The 18,043-nt window shown below is 45.6% G+C and overlaps 3 protein-coding genes across 4 annotated transcripts in view; 1 reads left to right on the top strand and 2 right to left on the bottom strand.

Moving 5' to 3' along the window:
• Positions 1–864: 864 nt before the first annotated feature.
• On the bottom strand, positions 865–5,095 carry xrcc3 (X-ray repair complementing defective repair in Chinese hamster cells 3). The gene is made up of 9 exons (XM_079255560.1): positions 4,271–5,095; positions 4,061–4,172; positions 3,337–3,463; positions 3,097–3,234; positions 2,815–3,027; positions 1,687–1,841; positions 1,407–1,619; positions 1,290–1,327; positions 865–1,218 (listed from the first exon to the last, which is right to left on the bottom strand). Exons 3-9 carry the CDS (start codon positions 3,389–3,391, stop codon positions 999–1,001), a joined length of 1,032 nt encoding a protein of 343 aa, XP_079111686.1. The 5' UTR covers positions 3,392–3,463; positions 4,061–4,172; positions 4,271–5,095; the 3' UTR covers positions 865–998.
• Positions 5,096–5,321: 226 nt separating this feature from the next.
• brf1b (BRF1 general transcription factor IIIB subunit b) overlaps positions 5,322–18,043 on the top strand; it is a 28,409-nt gene continuing 15,687 nt past the window's right edge. For both annotated transcript variants that reach the window (XM_079255522.1, XM_079255521.1), the window contains exons 1-4: positions 5,322–5,408; positions 5,516–5,719; positions 16,970–17,050; positions 17,132–17,305. In XM_079255522.1, the coding sequence (XP_079111648.1) occupies positions 5,536–5,719; positions 16,970–17,050; positions 17,132–17,305 (439 nt within the window). In that variant the 5' untranslated portion in view covers positions 5,322–5,408; positions 5,516–5,535. The remainder of the gene's footprint in view (positions 5,409–5,515; positions 5,720–16,969; positions 17,051–17,131; positions 17,306–18,043) is intronic.
• zpax4 (zona pellucida protein AX 4) lies at positions 5,930–15,901 on the bottom strand (the record flags this gene model as incomplete). Its single annotated transcript, XM_079255667.1, has 21 exons — positions 5,930–5,946; positions 8,308–8,589; positions 8,657–9,594; positions 9,667–9,871; positions 9,937–10,049; positions 10,116–10,213; positions 10,296–10,465; positions 10,565–10,682; positions 11,894–12,096; positions 12,164–12,281; positions 12,384–12,589; positions 12,721–12,886; positions 12,980–13,203; positions 13,277–13,373; positions 13,444–13,614; positions 14,993–15,070; positions 15,138–15,278; positions 15,361–15,488; positions 15,568–15,648; positions 15,741–15,796; positions 15,876–15,901. The coding sequence occupies 21 exons, from the start codon at positions 15,899–15,901 to the stop codon at positions 5,930–5,932; spliced, it is 3,636 nt and encodes a 1,211-aa protein (XP_079111793.1).

The following is an 18,043-nucleotide window of genomic DNA, read 5'->3' as shown; positions in this document are numbered from 1 at the left end:
AGGAAACTCATTTCAGCCGCCTGTATACGAGATCTCGTTCTTTCGGTCACGACCCACAGCTCATGACCATAGGTGAGGGTAGGAATGTAGATCGACTGGTAAATCGAGAGCTTCGCCTTCTGGCTCAGCTCCTTCTTCACCACGACAGACCAGCGCAGAGTCCACATTACTGCAGACGCCGCACCGATACGTCTGTCGATCTCGCGCTCCATCCTTCCCTCAGTCGTGAACAAAACCCCGAGATATTTAAACTCCTCCACTTGACAAAGAACCTGACTCCCAACCCGGAGAGGACAATCCACCCTATTCCGGCTGAGGACCATGGTCTCAGATTTGGAGGTGCTGATTCTCATCCCAGCCGCTTCACACTCGGCTGCGAATCGCTCAAGCGAGAGCTGGAGATCATGACCAGATGAAGCCAACAGGACCACGTCATCTGCAAAAAGCAGGGACCCAATCCTGAGGCCACCAAGTCGGATCCCCTCAACACCTCGGCTGCGCCTAGAAATGCTGTTCATATAAGTTATGAACAGCATCTGTGATAAAGGGCAGCCTTGGCGGAGTCCAACACTCACCGGAAACGAATCTTAACTGTTTTAAATAATTTAGTTTTACTCAAAATAGATCAATTTATTTAGTAAATTTAATTCAGTGATGAAATACAGAGAAAGTCAGTCAACAAGAAACAAACAGCTAAAGTTTCTCCATGTCATCGAATATTCAGAACATCTGTCTGTATTCATCCCAGAGAAAGAAAAATAAATTTCGTTTTTTCTTTCAACTTGACTTAATGGGATCCTTCTGTGCTTTTATTGTGAAGAAAAATCCACTTCCTGTCGCAGAAAAAGAGGTTGACGTCAGAAAAACTACAATTTGCAGGAAGTGTGACATAACGGGTCATAAAACCACAGACAGCTGAACAATATCCTGAATTTACATAAAACCTATGACATCATCAGACTCAGTCACCGTTTTCCCATTTTCCAGAGACCCTGCAGTCAATCCGGGTCCGGGACTCCTCGGACCCCCTCCTTCCAGACGGCAACGTCTCGGCCGCCGCGGGCCAGGTGAGGAGCAAACACCACCTCCAACCTGCGCAGGGTGCTGCTCTGGTCGCCGCGGGAAACCGTCCGTTGGAGACGCCGCAGCATCAGCCGAACCAGGATCTGATTGGCCCAGGTCAGACCCAGAGCCGGGGACACAGCGGAGGACGAAGGACTGAGACGGAGAGACGTGTTAGTCATCATGAATAAAAATAAAGTCATGTGACCAGGAGGAAACACGCTTACCCCAAACTGTCATCCGATTGGTTGAAAACATCCGTGACCTGAAACAAGCATCAGATTCACGATCAGGTGATCCATCCGTCATGTGACCGGAAGCGTCTCAGAGGACAGGTGTCTCACCTGGTTAATGCAGAGGACAGGGACGTTGAACTCCTGGCTCAGGTGACGCAGGAGGGAGGAAAACGTGAGCAGCTGTTTGTTCCGCTCCAACCAATCATCTGCCTGGAACTCACACCTGAACAGAGCCGCCAACGAGTCCAGAACCACGAGCCGGACCAGACCCTGGGCCAACAGGAGGGGGGCGCGGCGGGACAGACACACCTGCAGCGAGTTCTGGAGACGAATCGATGAAGTCAGTCTGTGTGTGCGACCTGAGCTCAGCTCAGCAAGTTAAACTCACCAGGTCGGCGGCGTGCTCCACGATGATGCGGTCAGTGAAGTGGACGCCGCCGATCAGAGACGGAGGGACGTCAGAACGAAGGACAGACTGTTCAGAGACCAGCTGCTGCAGGCGCCGGACGGGAAACGAGTCCTCGGTACAAATATACAGCGCTCCTGGAAGAGAGGTTCACCCAGTCACCTCCATGTTTACACAGGTATGCTGCGTTCACTGACATCAGGACAAATATACAGCGCTCCTGGAAGAGAGGTTCACCCAGTCACTTCCATGTTTACACAGGTATGCTGCGTTCACTGACATCAGGACAAATATACAGCGCTCCTGGAAGAGAGGGTCACCCAGTCACCTCCATGTTTACACAGGTATGCTGCGTTCACTGACATCAGGACAAATATACAGCGCTCCTGGAAGAGAGGTTCACCCAGTCACCTCCATGTTTACACAGGTATGCTGCGTTCACTGACATCAGGACAAATATACAGCGCTCCTGGAAGAGAGGTTCACCCAGTCACCTCCATGTTTACACAGGTATGCTGCGTTCACTGACATCAGGACAAATATACAGCGCTCCTGGAAGAGAGGGTCACCCAGTCACCTCCATGTTTACACAGGTATGCTGCGTTCACTGACATCAGGACAAATATACAGCGCTCCTGGAAGAAAGGTTCACCCAGTCACCTCCATGTTTACACAGGTATGCTGCGTTCACTGACATCAGGACAAATATACAGCGCTCCTGGAAGAAGGGAGGTTCACCCCCTCTAAACGTTCATATGAAAAAACGAACGTTGCCTTCAATGAGCCAACACTATTTTTACTGGCTGACTGGTGCTGCGTTCACTGACCTTCGTGATGCTGCTCTCAGTATTATCACTCACCTGAATGATGTTGCATTTAAGGACCAGATCTGAGTGAAGCTGCATTTAGGTACCTAATCCATGTTGCATTCACTGACCTTTAAGAGGTTAATCACTGGCCTGAGTTTGGTTAAGCTGCGTTCACAAACCTGATGTGAGTGATGCTGCATTTACGGACCTGAACAAGGCAATGAGATGTTCAAGGACCAGTCCTGAGTTGTGATGCCTTCACTGACACCACATCCACAGACCGGATGCTGCCTTCACTGACCTGCGTCCAGGCCTCCATGCACAGCCGGGTACTGGACCGCCAGGCAGAACTGCAGGCCCAGTTGGGTCTTCCCGGCCCCACTCTCCCCGGACAGCTCGGTCACGCCCCCTGCAGGCAGACCTCCTCTCAGCAGCTGATCCAGAACCGGACACCCAGAGCTGAGCCTGAGATCAGTCCGCCACTTCGGATCTTCGACCTGCTGCAGCTGCAGGGCTGAGAGAACAAAGCACGACGTCAGCAGATGCGATGACCTCACGCTGTGACGTCAGTGGATCATCTCACCTGTGATTGGTGGACGTCTCCTGCAGGCGGTGGCGGCGGCGGAGAGCAGCTGCTGGACATCAGAGCGGCTCAGACCGGTGAATCTCTGGAGCTCCGGACCAGACGTACAAACCACCTCCTGGACAGACTTAAGCTGGGCTAGTGGATGAAAGGAAGGGCGTTACCATAGCAACGTGGGCGTTACCATAGCAACGTGGAAACCTGTTATATTTTAGTGGGATCTAATGCAACATCTCTTACCCCTCTTCACCGCGGCTTTGATTGTCGAGTTGAGCTCCAACTGATCCCAGATCATCTCCAGTGAGCACGTGACACCTGCCAGTTCCGGCTCAGTTTGGCAGTTTTTTGTTTATTTTTTTCCACAAAGCTTTATTGAGAGTAATAAATACAAATATAAATCCACAAGAACAAGTGAGAACAGCAAACAGAGAGAATGAGAAAACATAAAAAAATAACGATACAGAAAAATAAAATAAAAATAAAAACATTACACAAAAACCAAAAGATTATTCATATTATTGTTATACTTTTGTTACTATTCATTATTTTTCATATGTTTATTCAAACAAATACGTTAAACTTAGAGTAAATATTGACTGTTTAACGGCCTTACTGTTTTGCATTGGAATAATAGTTCAGACAAACTGCTCCAGTTCAGTCTTTAGCACCAAAAACACTGGAGTTTTTCTTGTAAACTTGCATTTATGAATGTGATGTTTGGTCACAAATAAAATTTGATTTACAAGAAAAAGTCCATCATTATTAATCATACTGGGTCTAAAAAAACAAACAAGTATAACAAATTTGTAGTACAATGAGAAATCGGGGGAATATTAGCAATAATAAATTAATTAACTTCTTTCCAGAGATTAAATGTGAACTAACAGGACCAAAACAAATGTGAAACTGTCTCAGGATGTAGACCACAAACAGAGCATTTCACATCAAACCTATGTATACGTACATTTGTGGGATAAAATCTGTAGAGTAACTTCAATGAGACTTCTTTCACTCTGTTAAAACTTCTGGAGTAGGGACCAGAATTTCTCCCAGTCCATGTTTTGGTCCAGTTTATTCTAGTAGAAAATAACAGAAAAAGTAGAGACTAGATCAGCCTAAAGCAAGGATATAACGTTGGAATTGCAGCCTTTATACGCAGAAAAATATATTTTACCTAATGTAAGCCGAGTTGGATCTAGAAGAGATATTGATACTGGTGGAGAACTGGTGAAGAACTGGTGACAGTTCGGTTGTTTCACACGAAGTACCCGCTCTGAAACGATACGTCATCAACAAGCATCGGGTGGAACCATTCAACAGGTTCGGGAGGGGGACGTGGGCGTGACAGAGATCTTAGTTCTCTTGGAACGGTCCGGTTCGTCACATCATACTTACTGATGTAAAGATAAAACATTTAATAACTAAATAAAATGTTCTTTTCTTTCATCCCCACTCAAACGTTTAACCTTTACGCTCCTGTTGTGGCGCCATTTGAGCCGCCATAGACATTATACAGAGACGCCGCATCGCCTATACGAGCTGCGTCTCATCGCACCGCCATCTTGGATGGGTCTCCATGCGTCTCCAATGAATTTATTTATAAGGTGCAGGCCCAACCGCAACATTAACTCCACGAATTTTTACCTGATTTTTCTCAGTTTGGTTTGTTACAAAAGGGTATATACTATGCAGATCACTGTAAAACAATGCACTTTTATGTTAAAATATTTTGATAAGTCCTATAGTTACGGATGGTTAGCGTCCCTTAGTTATGCTGCTATAGGTTTAGACTGCTGAGGGACATTTCCTGATACACTGAGCTTCTCTATCCCTCTCTCAAACACCTCATTGGAGTAAAATGGATCATTTGCATTTAGTAGATTATTCACTGTTAGCATTATCAACCAATTATGTAGAAAAGTGGGGTTTTTTTTTTATACATACACACACGCGCGCGTTTCTCCACAAAAAAAAAAGTTATGTGCGGAAACTACGTTGACTCTGCAGCAAAGCCACAGTTTATGAGCAAAACTAGAAAGCGGAGACCCATCCCATATGGCGGCGGCGCACTCTCCGGCGCTCAATGAGGCATCTGTGTATACATGTCTATGTTTAGACGCGTGCGCCGTTGCTACGTCGTAACCGCGCGCCACCAGAGGAAAAACAAACCAGATTTTTTTTTTTATAAATCTATGAACGGTTCGGTTCTACCTGCGGACTGGATACAAATATGAAGCCCAGGGTTCGGGTGGCTTCTCCGAGGTTCTAACTTCCGGTCCGGACTGGTTCCGTTGTCGGTTTTCCAGCTGACGGTAAGTTCAGCTGCTTTTTAGGGTTCGCCAGAACCTGGGTTTTGGGGTTCTGTTGGAGTTGGTTCCGATTCGTTTCCATGACAACCGATCTGATCCCTCATCCCCAGGTGTGCTGAACTTTGACACCATGAGCTCCCGAACATGCAGGACCTGCGGGGGTTCCGACATCGATGTGGACCAGGCGCGAGGCAGTGCCGTGTGCACCGGCTGCGGTTCGGTTCTGGAGGACAACATCATCGTCTCTGAAGTCCAGTTTGTGGAGGGAAGTGGGGGCGTGTCGTCTGCAGTGGGACAGTTCGTCTCTGCTGATGGTGAGAAACATTTCAGAACCAGAAGGTTCTGGATGGGAAAGCGTGGAAATGGGTTTCCTGAGAACTGGGTCAGACGGTTTGTGTGTCAGAATTAAAGTGATCAGAATCAATCTCCTGCAGGTTTAAAGTGGTTTCTGTTCACAAGGCAAACATGCAGGAGCAGAAACGGGTTTGTTTTAAGAAGCTTTATTGAATCTGAGCTTGCAGACTTCAGCTGATCGGGTTTCCTGCAAGGACAGAATATTATTAGTTTAAAATTAACAGTTTAAATTAACATGGTGCCTGTTGATTCAGTTCAGAGAAAAATCTGTTTACTGCACAACATGCTGTTCAGACCAGAGCTTTAAGTGGAACAAAATAAGTGGTGGTACTCCCTTAATGACTTGCTGCCAGTTTGTCATGCAAATATGGGACAAAAACATGGCTGGTACTTTACAAGTAGATCTATAAATTAATAGTTTTATAGCACAGAAATGACAAAAAAAAAAAAGTTCTAAATTAAATCCATATTTGCCAAATTCAAAGTGCCGTGGAGACACTTATGAACTTCAAGCCTCATTGCTGGACATTAAAAATAACACTGAAAAGTAAATACAGAAACTATAAGGTCATTAACCCTTTTCATTCATGAATAAAAAGGCAACATTTTTCACATTTTTTGTAAAAAAAAAAAAAAAAAGAAAAAAAAAAGGTTTATTTACAAAAATACCGTCCTAATTCATACATATGTAAGAAAAAAAGCTTGTAAATAGGTGTCCACTACAGGTCCACTCTACATGAAAGGGTTAAAAACAAAAGTTCTACATTTAGACTTATTTAGCTTATTCCCACACTAATTTCACAGTGTATTACTATTACACTTCTCTGTGAAATATGTTATTCACAGCATTAGGCCTGGTCCATAACACTTAGCAATATTATCTTATCTTTAATCTAGAAAATCTTTAAAAACTCAAAACACTGACCAGTCATACACTTAGTTTGCAGCATCTGACCTTCATTGTCTAGTGTAGTAAGTGACTTTAGTACTACTGTGATCACTCAGCTCTGCTCCATTTTGTAACATTACAGCCACCATAGTTTTTTTTTTTCCTCCACCTTTCCTCTTATCCAAAGCACGTCCAATTCAATGTAAACACAGAAGCGAGTGAACAACGTGACGTATGGCGTGACGTTGTGGGCCACAGCAAGCGTGTCTAAACTGGTCTTAATACATTTTTTAGGTGACCTTTATTTTTTTTTATTAAAATCAACAAATATAAGCTGTAATATGTGGTGAAGTTGTAGGAGGGTATACTGATTGCTGAAGAAAGCCGGTAAAAGTCTTGGTATGCACCATACGCTGTAAAAGAAAAATAGTTCCGGTATGCAAAAGTATAGAATTTTAAAGTACTGGTACTGTGTACCGCTGCCCACTTAAAGCACTGGTTCAGACTAAATGTATAACCCGAGATATGTAAACAATTAAAGATCCCTGTGGTTCAGTGACTGCTTGTTTTTAGAAAGTCTTCAAACGCTTCACACTTGGACAAAACATCTAGAGCAGCGGTTCTCAACCTTTAAGCAACACAGTACCCCTTGTAAAACATTTTTTCAGCCAAGTACCCCCTAACCACTGCAAAGTGTTTTTAGTTCAGAAAAAACATGAACTTTGCCAGTTGTGTTCAGTTTATTAAACTTTAAGCGTGCACATCTCTACTACGCTTCAACCAGGACTTCATTATTTGTATTGACAGTGACTGATGGTTGGGGTTCAATCAATTCACATCAGAATATGGGATTTTTGGAGGAAAGATATGGTGTAAATCTAAATGCAAATTCAGTATGTCAATGTACACTTGCGTTTTTTGAAATTTAATATTTGATTTAAGGATGTTTTAAAAGAAACAAAGATATGTTTTCTAAAAGTTATTGTACCCCCTGGAATGCCTTGAAGTACCCCCAGGGGTACGTGTACCCCCATTTGAGCAACAGTGATCTAGACGGGATCTGTGCGCACTGACAGGAAGTACACATTTTGCATAGAGAGACCAGCTAAAACAAGAAGTTCTGAAAGAAATCTGATAAAGTGGAAAACTTTGAAACTGTTATGTCATCCGGCTCCATGTCTTTTTTCCCTGAGATCTGATTGGTCAGGAGAAAGCACTTTCACCTAAGTTCGTCTCTAAACTCACACCTAAACCTGCTCCTGAACAGGCGATGTTTGCAGCATCAGTTGCCATGGCGATACCTGCCAAGTCAAATGGTGCCAAGAATCTCAAACTGGGACCTGAAAAACCCTAAAGCCTGATCCTGGTTCAGCTTCCACGTAGTTTTACTGTCCAGCATTGTTTGGGTTTGTCTAGCGGTCAGGTTTGCCAAGGAAAACCAGGTTTCTGCTGAATATCTTCCAAAGTTTTTGTAAATTACCATTAAAAGAAAATCTTCCCAATCAGCTCAGACCATCAGGGTGATACACCCGGGCCACCTGACTGAGACCAGGTCAGCATCACTGACAGAATCTAGAAGAGCAAACAAGAGTCTGGTGTCGTTTCTGGACCAGACTTTAATGTATGAGGGTCCGGTTTGTGTGCCAGGTGTGTCGGTACCTCTGACAATGCCTTTGTTAACGCTGCCTCCATGTTGACTGGACTCACGGCAATTTGGCTTCCGTAGGACTTTTCTGTCTGAACCATCAGGGACCGCTTGTGGAGGAAAGCCAGTGCTTTTGTCTGTGGGGTTCTGCTTCCTGGTCGTTGCTGTGCTGGGGTACGTCAACCTTGTGGCTTCTGCTTTGGAGACCAATTCTGGATGTTGCAAGACTCTGGACTGGTTTTCAGCCTGGTGTTTTACCGAGAGACTGACTGGTTTGACTCTGATACGAGACACTCCTGATGGTGAAAAACAGCTTATAGAAAAAGAACCAACCAGAAGCATGAGTTAATGACTACGTACTACCTGTTGCTGGGCTGGTATCTCCCTGGGAAGAAACAGATTCCTTTTTTCCACTTCCTGCCTCAGCCAGTAGTTGGACTGGCTTCTGCAGTGGCTCCACCCGGGTCAGGGGCAGCTTGTTCATTGTGGGTTGACCCGGTTTGACGTTGAGTCTGTAAACACCTTGGTCTTGTGCCAGAGAGGGAACATCTGGAACAGTTTTCCCAGTTGTTGTTGAACCTCTACGCTCAGGATTCCAACTGGCAGTCCAGTGGGTCCCGGTACTGCTGGCAGAAGTCAGATCAGTGGCATACTGGGAGCTCTGGGCAGTTGCTTGTTTGACGACAGGTTTCTGGTTGAGATGCTGGCCAGCAGAGACTAATTTGCTGGCAGGTTTGATTCGGATATTTTTCACTTTGGCCTGGACATTCCTTCTTTCTGGTGGCCAGTTTCTGTCCTGGCTTTGGAGATCGCTGGTTGGTTTGTTCAGAGAGTTGTGCAGAAGGTCAGACCAGTCTGGGACTGTGGTTTGGGATGGGGTTTGTTTGGCACGAGGAGGTTGAAGGTGAAGCAGGAGGGTTTCAGGTGGTTTGTACAGACTTTGAAGCTGGTCTGCCTCGCTGGACAATTTCCCGCCACCACCTAATGACTCGTAGAAGCCAGAAACTGGCTTGGGCTCCTGTGGCTGGCTCAAATCTGGCATGTTGAGGAAGGGGTTGATCTTCTGCAGAGCTTGATTCTGTTGAACTATTCTGCTTTGACCAGAAACAGGCTGTTCCCGTGTTGGGCCAGAGTACCAGAGACCTTCCATTGGCTCCTGGTAGTTGCCCGATTGTTTACCAGCTGGAGGATCAGGAATCCTGCCATAGGGCGGGTATTCCTCTGGTGGTCCACTGCTGCCCCCTACAGTGTTCTGGTTTGGTGTGTTGAGATGCACCCACTGCATTCTGCTACCAGGAAGCCTGAAAAACTTGGATAGTTAGAGACGGCCATCTTCTGCTCATTCTACTGCAACATGAGGAAATTGAACCTACTCAGGAATCTGCTGGGCTGCAGTTTCAGAAGAACGGTCCTGGTTTGGAAGGGTTTGGGGTGGAAACAGGTCTTCGCTTCCTCCTGGAAGTATGATTTGACTGTGGCCTGGTTTGGCTTGATGCCCTGTTCCTCCAGCAGCTGGGTTTGGGTGGTGTTTGGTTGGGGTATTCTCAGAAACCTGATCTGGACAGTGTTTTGTTGAATCTGTTCAAAAGAGAAACAAATCAGCATTTGTTCCAGAAACCAGAGGATCGTCATTAAAAACGTACCTTTCTGGCTCTCAAAGATATTGATTGAACCGAGTCCAGGAGCTGAGACGAACCTCCGGTCCACAGATACTCTGTTGATCGCACCGAGAGGATAGAAGCACCTCACAGTCACCCTGTGAGAACCAGACATTAGTGTGAAGGCGTTTGTTCAGATTGTCAAACGGTCCAGGTTTCCTTACTTGAACTGAGATTCCCTGGAGATGAAGTTTGGTCCGTCTGCAATCAGCAGTCTGTCGTGGAGGATCTCGTTCTCATAAACCATGTACCAGTCCCCAGCCTGTTGACATGGCACAGTTACAGAACCTTTAGAGTCTCTCTGGGTTCATACAAAACATCCTGAACATGGGAGTCAGTTTTACCATAGCCCTCGTCCCACAAGAGTCCAGCTTAAACTCAAACAGGACTCTGGATCCGTCCGTCTGTTTAGGTCTACAGTTACGGTCCAGTAGACTTGTTCTTTCTGGCTTCACCATGGGCCAGGTGACGGTTGGAGTCGTCACCACCGTCATTATCCCGTCTCCAGAACAAACTGACACCACAAAACCAACATCAGCGCAGTCAGAGTTGTACTGGGTGACAGATCACATGTCTAACCCAGTTTTACCAGTTAGCAGTGGAAGCTAGTTACCTATCATGTCCTGAGTACTGAAGAGGCAACGTTTGGAGGTGGACGCCTGGACTTCCAGAGTTTTAGAGTCTCTTAAAAGCAGCTTAAATGTTGCATAGAAGTTTGACAAGTTGATTTCCTGGAAAATATAAACAAAAGTCAATGTTCCGATGCTCGATGTCATTTTAAGCTCCATAAAGACGCTCACTGAAGAAGCACTGCAGACTCTCAGTGACATCGCCCAACTTGTTAGCTTGGTGTCCATCTTGAAAGCTACTTGTACTACAAAGTCTCGCCAGCAAGTAAAAGACTTCTCATGTATTGACTTGTTGCTTATTTCCCCCCCATCTTTCTGAAAATGTTCAGACATTTCTATGCTTAATCTGCCACAGAGTGCTTTTAAGAGAGCTAGCATGTCAATATCCATTTGCTAACATGCAACAGGGCATCGAGTAAAATTCACCATCAGTAGAAAGTTGTGAGAAAACTGGTTCTTTGCCTCAAGAAGCCACCGAGCAGCGACAGATGTCAGAAATCAGAGTTGGACCAAAGCTTTAAAGCTGGGGAAGGTAATCTTGCTCAGGCATTTTTTACTCTGGGTGAAGTGGTTCCTCATCCTGATAGTCTATACATTTTGTAATCATGAAGAAATATAGTTAGACCACTAAGTTTACTGTAAACCTGTAAAAACTGACCAATCCAAATGTTCAGGCCAAATTTTTGTTGTTGATTTCTTATATTTTGTAAGCTTCTTCTCCCAGTTCCCCTAGTCCCCCCTCCAGCAGCGCATACCTGATAGCCACACCCTGCATATAAACAGCATGTTAGGATGAAAATAAGAAGAAAGTAGTGAAGAAACTCAGAAGGCAAACATGGCCGAGAAAATGCAGGAAGGATTTCCCGACCCGGCTCGATTTCCCTCCGCCCGCTAAACAGCAGAGAAAGAGAAAATTGTTGAAAAATCTGCGAACTAGAAAAGCACAGAGCGCAATCCTTCGCCAAGGCCTTTAAAAAATTCCTGGATCCAATCAGTGATCCAGATCACCACCAAAATGAAATCACTTTCTTTCCACATTTCCAACAACTTCTGAAAATTTAATTAAAATCCGTCCATAACCGAGTTATCTCGAACCCAAACAGATAAACGCCGATAAAAACATAACCCTCTTGGTGGAGGTAAGAAAAAAGGCTTGGATCACACAAGGAGCAAAACCAGAGGGGGAGGAGCCAAGACAGGGCACCACTTTCACATCCTGCTAGCTCCCCAACATTACCTACCCCAGCTTTAAAGGTGAGAAAGTTATGTAATGCATCAACTAAACAAGACTGTGTAAGGAAGTGTTTTCTTACTTCATACGTGTACCCAACAGTGAAAATAGGGACTTCCAGGATGGTTCTTTGGTTGTCGGTGTGAAGCTGGTACCCTCTTTCGGCAACCAGCTGGGAAGTCAAAGGTTCCTGATCAATGCCGACTTCCCAGAGGTTCTGAGACGGTCTGACCACACTGAAGGAAATGCCTCCATCCAAACACTGTGCTGTAATCTCTGGAGGAACTTCAGGGGAAACATCATGGCTCAGAAGGTTTCACAGTCTGGTCCAGATCAGAAGAACTATACTTACATGCATTCAATACTTGTGCTGTGATGATTGTGTGATGGTAGTAGGACTGTCTCTGGGGCGTGATTGTTAAAGTGAAGTTGGTATCTATGTAGTACCGTAGTACACCTCCACCCACGTTCTGTTGGAGATAAAATGTTAAGATTCATTTAAAGTTCTGGGACTGAAAACAGACCATGTTCAGGTGGGCTGACCCAGAACCTGACCATTTTAACATCCTCACCATCCAGTGCACAGCAGTGTCACTGAAGGGGAGCTGCAGATCGTAGGCCCGACTACCATTTTCATGGACAATCGGAGTGATGCTGAGGCCTTGTTTCAGCGTCTCCATCAGTAGCTGCTTCCCATTGATCCAGACTTCCTCCAAGACAACATCAGCGGGAATATTTCCCAGGTAGACGTGAAACCTCTCGTTATCGCTGATAGTCTCTGCAGAAGGAAACAGACGTGATGTGTGACTGAAGCATCTGATGGTTAGATTAAGGACAGCTTTCCAGATGGGAATACTCATCATAGGGACCCTTTGACTCAACAGGTCCTTTCTGGTCTGGGAAGCTTACGGTTGAGGACAAAGGGTTGGCGGCAAATCAGCGGTGTGTCAAGCACTTTCATCATTCTGAGTTTGGTGTCGAGGTGGCTGCCGTCCTCGTAGACCAGAGAGAAGACGTGTTCGTACAGTATGACGATCATGTACATCTCCTTGTACACATTGTTCACCACCATGCTCTGCAAAGATAAAACCGTCACATCATCTATTGGCATTCATCATGATTAGAGCAGAAGTATCGCATTGGTCAAGCCTCATTGCTCCAACTTCACCTTCCTGGAGCCACCTTCTGCACCAAAAGGAACTCCAATCTGCACCAGCGCTCCCTGTTGAACCAGACTGAGTCCTCTGGAAGCAGCAGTCGGTTCATCCATCAGCACCCCGTCCAGCCCCAGGCGGAAGCTTCGACTGTCAAATTTTGCTCCCTCCCCAACCAGAGGTGGTAAAACCCGGGGAATGTCCCACAGCAGCCAGCCACCATCATAAGAGCCTGAATCTGAGCCAACAAACCCAACCTGAGTTCACCTCCAGACGATCTCTGGTAAAAGGTCTCAGTGTGGAAAACTTACTGATTGTACAGGCCATGGACATGTCCATCATCACCACCACTAACTTCTGCTTGAAGAACAAAGACACCTGTATGGTCTCAACAGGGACACCATCCACCTACCAAAACATAGAAACCACTGTAAAGACTGACAAAGACCACTGTTTGGCTGGCGTCATGGTTACCCACCATCTTGACCTCAGCTTGAGGCTGGTTGTATGGAGATCGAAGCACCACCCTCGTGGCGGTGGCAGTCAGACTGTAGCCCAACCTCTGAGCTTCAGGGATGGACATGGAGGACACCTGTCCGTCACTCTTCAGGAACATCAGCTGCCAGGCTAGTGTGGCTTTCTTATGAGCCTGAACAGAAGCAGACTATGGCTCAGAGTCCGTTACGTCAATAAGAAACTACATATTTACTCTTGACAAGTCCTTTTTTCTGCTTCCTGTCCAAAGCAAACCTAAAAGTAAATTGTCAAAACTTCAAAAGCTTGATGTTTATTGTTGGTCTACGGAAAGCTGAGACATGCAAGATTACAGCAGACATGTTACAATAAAGGTACGCGTTACTGTATCATTACGGTCACCTGGAACACAGAAAATGTAAATGTATGTCCTCCTACAATAAAACTTCATTAAAAACAGCTGATCGGGTCATATAGGAGTGAGTCAAGGACACTCTGAAGAGGAACTGCGCTACAGTAGAAGCTAAAAAGGTCAGTCTGACCAGGTGATTAATAGGAGTTACACAGGTGAATATCTCAAGCCGCCATTGGCTGATGGACACCATTAATGGTCAGTCAGGAGAATCCAGGGTTAGACCCTACATTCACCTTAGAAACAGAACAAGGATCCATAAAGAAGTGAAGCCCAAGGTCCTGGCTGCTAGCTCCTAGCTCCCAGAGTTTGTCCCACAGTGATGAGACAGACGTCTTAGTAATCAGAGTCTCTGCTGTCATACGACACCAATCGCTTGAAGTTTGAACCATGTTTGGTTTGGATGCCTGGTAGGGTCTTAGCAGGTTTTCTCCCCAACACGCTAAGCTTCATGTTAGCATTGCTGCTTCCCAGGACGTGCAAAGATCTTTTGTGCGTGTCTCATGTTGTACATGCCGTCTCATGAAAAGGTTAAATTATATGAGCTAAATGTGCGTCGTTTGACCACTAGATGGTGCTGTAGCTCAGTGGGAATGTCTGGCAGGTTTTGACCGCTGTGGAGGAGTGCATGAACACTGTTTATGTACAAAGCTGCAGAATTTGGACAAGTTTGACATTCATCTATGTCAATCTATGTTCCTGACATTCATCTATGTCAATCTATGTTCCTGACATTCATCTATGTCAGGTGTCGAACTCCGGTCCTCGAGGGCCGGTATCCTGAAGGTTTTTGTGGTCTCCATGCTCCAACACACCTAACCAAAACTTAACAGGTTAACAAGAAGCTGCTGGATGCATTTGATTCAAATCAAAACAAAAACCGGCCCTCGAGGACTGGAGTTTCACACCCCTGATCTACTGGGATGCAATAAACTGGTGATATTGGAACGACGACTAAGCCTTCTGGGTTGAATTCTACGTGCGAACAGGGGCAACCTGAGCCACCAAGCACGTCACAAGGCTACAGTCTTGTTGTTGTGCTTATTCTGATGCTCATCTAGAGGTTACCATGGAAACGTTATAGGAAGAGCAACACTGGGAGACCAGGACCAAACCTGGCTGGACAGCATCTGAGGTTTACCTGAACGATGGCCTCGTGCCACACCTGCTTCCCCTCCCCTCTCTGACCTCCGCACCTGGACTCTCTGTTCACGTTCACCTGCGAAAAACAGCAAATCTCAAACCAGTTCAGGTCGCTGCAGCCTGCAGGTGAACTGTGGTCTGACCTCCATGTAGTTCTCCTCACAGGTGAGCTCTCTGTGGGTCCAGCTGAGACCAGAACACACTGTGGAAACGGACCTGCTGGACCACCTGCCGCCACCGTCAATCACCATCACGTTGAAGCTGAAGGTGAACGTCTCGTCATTCTGGAAAAAAAACAAAACATGTCGGCACCAGAGTGGAGCTGGGAGTCCTGGATCAAGAGAGCGACCTGGTGGGTGAGGTTACGTGGTTGTGGGTGAAGCAGGAGTAGTATGAAGCCCTGAAGGTGGCGACGCCGTCTTTGTTGAGGGAGCTGATGGTGTAACCGCAACGCGAGGCGAGCTGCTCGCTGACGGCGTGGACCTCGTCTCCATCTGCAAGTGGATACTTCAGAAGGTGAGATGCTCAACACCCCAGAGGTTTGATTTCAGAGGAGAAGTAGAAGAAACTGACCTACAGCCTCAAAGCGAGGAGTCTGTGCGGAGGCCACATGGATCCACAGGTAACGGTCCCGACACTCATACTGAACGAAACCTGCAGAGACAAGTTACCCCGGAGGATCACCTGCAGGTCAAAAGGTCAGCCGGGAACCTCCTGGGAAGACCCAGTAAAGGAAACCAGTTTACCCTCCACTTGTCTTCCTGCTTTTCCTTCTGTGGACCCACAGTAGCTCCAGACCAGCCTGGGAAAAAGTCAGGGAAATGATGAGGAGGTTCTACCTGCTCAGGTGAGACACGTTCTACCTGTTCTGTCAAACTCACCCAATAACAAAGACAGCCGTGTTCATGCTGAACCACAGACACGCACCTGGATGTGTCGCTGTCTCTGTGGAGGGAAAGCTTGGGCTCTGCAGCAGCTGAGCTAATCACCTGGTTATCCAGGCAACTGAGGAGCCAGGCCCAGGTGAGGCTGGTTGAGTCTGATTACAGCTGAACGTCGGGTTATAACAGAAAGTTAAGCTGGGACAGCTGGAAGATTTGTTCCAGGGAAAATCAAATCAAAAAATCGAATATCGGGATTTTTTGCTTCACAATTTTAAAATCAATTTTTTTGTTAAAAAATCTTTCTTTCCAAATAAATAGAAATAATCCATTATTTTTTTGTAATTTTTATTGTTTTTATTGATCTTTTCAATTATAAAAAGATCAATTAGCCAGACCTGCATTATAGCAGGCTAATGTGTGGATTTTTCCCAAGAAAAATGACAAGCAAAAATAAGATTTGTACATTTTTTTGTTTTTAAATCTACAAAAATAAGCAATATTGAATAATTGTGAGAATGGCAATTAAAATTGAATTGGCACCCAAAAAAATCGGAATTGAATCAGGACAAAGGCATATTGTCACAGGCCTAGAAAATCTGACTTCCAAGTACAAATCTAACACACCAGTCGTCCCTAAAATCCTAAAACTAAACGTAACAGGAGCCACTTTGTTCCTGCTCCCAGTATTTCTATAAACATTATGAATTTTGGGAACATCCGCTCAAGTTTTATTTATTATTTTACTTACTTATTCAAGGTTTATCTCGGTTTAATATGGTGGTTCTTTTCATTTGAGGATCCGTTTTTTATTCTTTTTATGCTGCATCTGTTTTAGAATTAGTATGAATGAAGGAATGTGATGCTGCTGCAAAGCAAAGGTACCCAGAGATGTAAACAGAGGAACCAGAACCAGAACCGGTTCTTGGGACAGTTTAGGACCAATCCAGTTGGGTCTTCATCGTATAAATCCCTGTGATTCTCCCTGAACCTCACCATGTTTCCCGTCACTGTTTAGCAGGATGTTTCCCGTTCAGTCACATCCTGAATGTTTGGGTTTTCTTTGGTTCTGATAAACATCCGTCTGTCTTCAGGTCCAGTTAAAGCTCCTCTGCTGGGTTCTGGTTTCCACACCAGCGTTGGGAAGGAGTCCCGAGCTCAGACCCTGCAGAGCGGTGAGTACCGAGGAAGACCGCTGACACGTTGCCGCTGTGGCGTGCCTGCAGGTGTGACATCCTCGCTGTGTGCGTGTGCAGGTAAACGGCAGATCCAGCAGCTCGGCAGCCAGCTGCAGCTCAACCAGCACTGTCTGGACACGGCCTTCAACTTCTTCAAGCTGGTCGTCAGCAAACACCTGACCCGAGGACGGAAGACGGAGCACGTCATCGCCGCCTGCCTCTACCTGGTGTGCCGCACCGAGGGGACCCCTCGTATCCTAGCAACCGCAGTTGTGTGGTTAGTGAGTCTGGAACGAATGTGGAGTCTCCTCCAAGTTCAGGCAGCTGAAGGTTGAAACGAAACCATCAAAAAATGTCAGAAACAGAAGTTTTAAGGAGATTTGTTTATGCAGAGCTCATTTTTCAGGATGATGATGAAGAACCCTTCCTCACAGCTGAACGTTCCGACTTTTCCTCAGGAAACAAATCCGTACAAACACATCCAGCTTCCTGTAAAACTGGTTTTATTTTCCCCTTTTGCCCCTTCTTTCTGTTTAGCTTGTGTTTTCCAGGTGGGACGTGCCTCATGTCGTTGATCTTACAGACTATTATTTATTTTATAGGGATGCACCGATACCAATACCAGTATCGGTAGCGGCTCAATACCAAGCGTGTGTACTCGTACTTGCAATTAATAAAAGTGTACCAGTACCACACTAGTCATGTTTTAAAAGAAATAAATGCCTTGAATGTTAAAATGGGACATTTTTTGTTCTATTAAAACAGCGATCCTCACTGTTAATTCAACAAGAGCCACACTCAATATACTAAGACAGGAGGAGAGCCGCCACCGCCCAAAAAACGTATCCTGCTACGTTGCCAAATCAGAAACATTCAGCGTTTTACCAAGGAATGGTTATCCTAAATATTACACGGAGTAATGGCATTCTTATGCAACAGTATATGGTGGAAATACAGTAATGCCTCCAGAATGTGGGTGTTTCTTTTTCA

This window comes from Telmatherina bonti (genome assembly GCF_933228915.1).
Source record: "Telmatherina bonti genome assembly, chromosome: 16".
Lineage (NCBI taxonomy): Eukaryota > Metazoa > Chordata > Actinopteri > Atheriniformes > Telmatherinidae > Telmatherina > Telmatherina bonti.
This window is presented reverse-complemented; position numbering and strand designations above follow the sequence as displayed.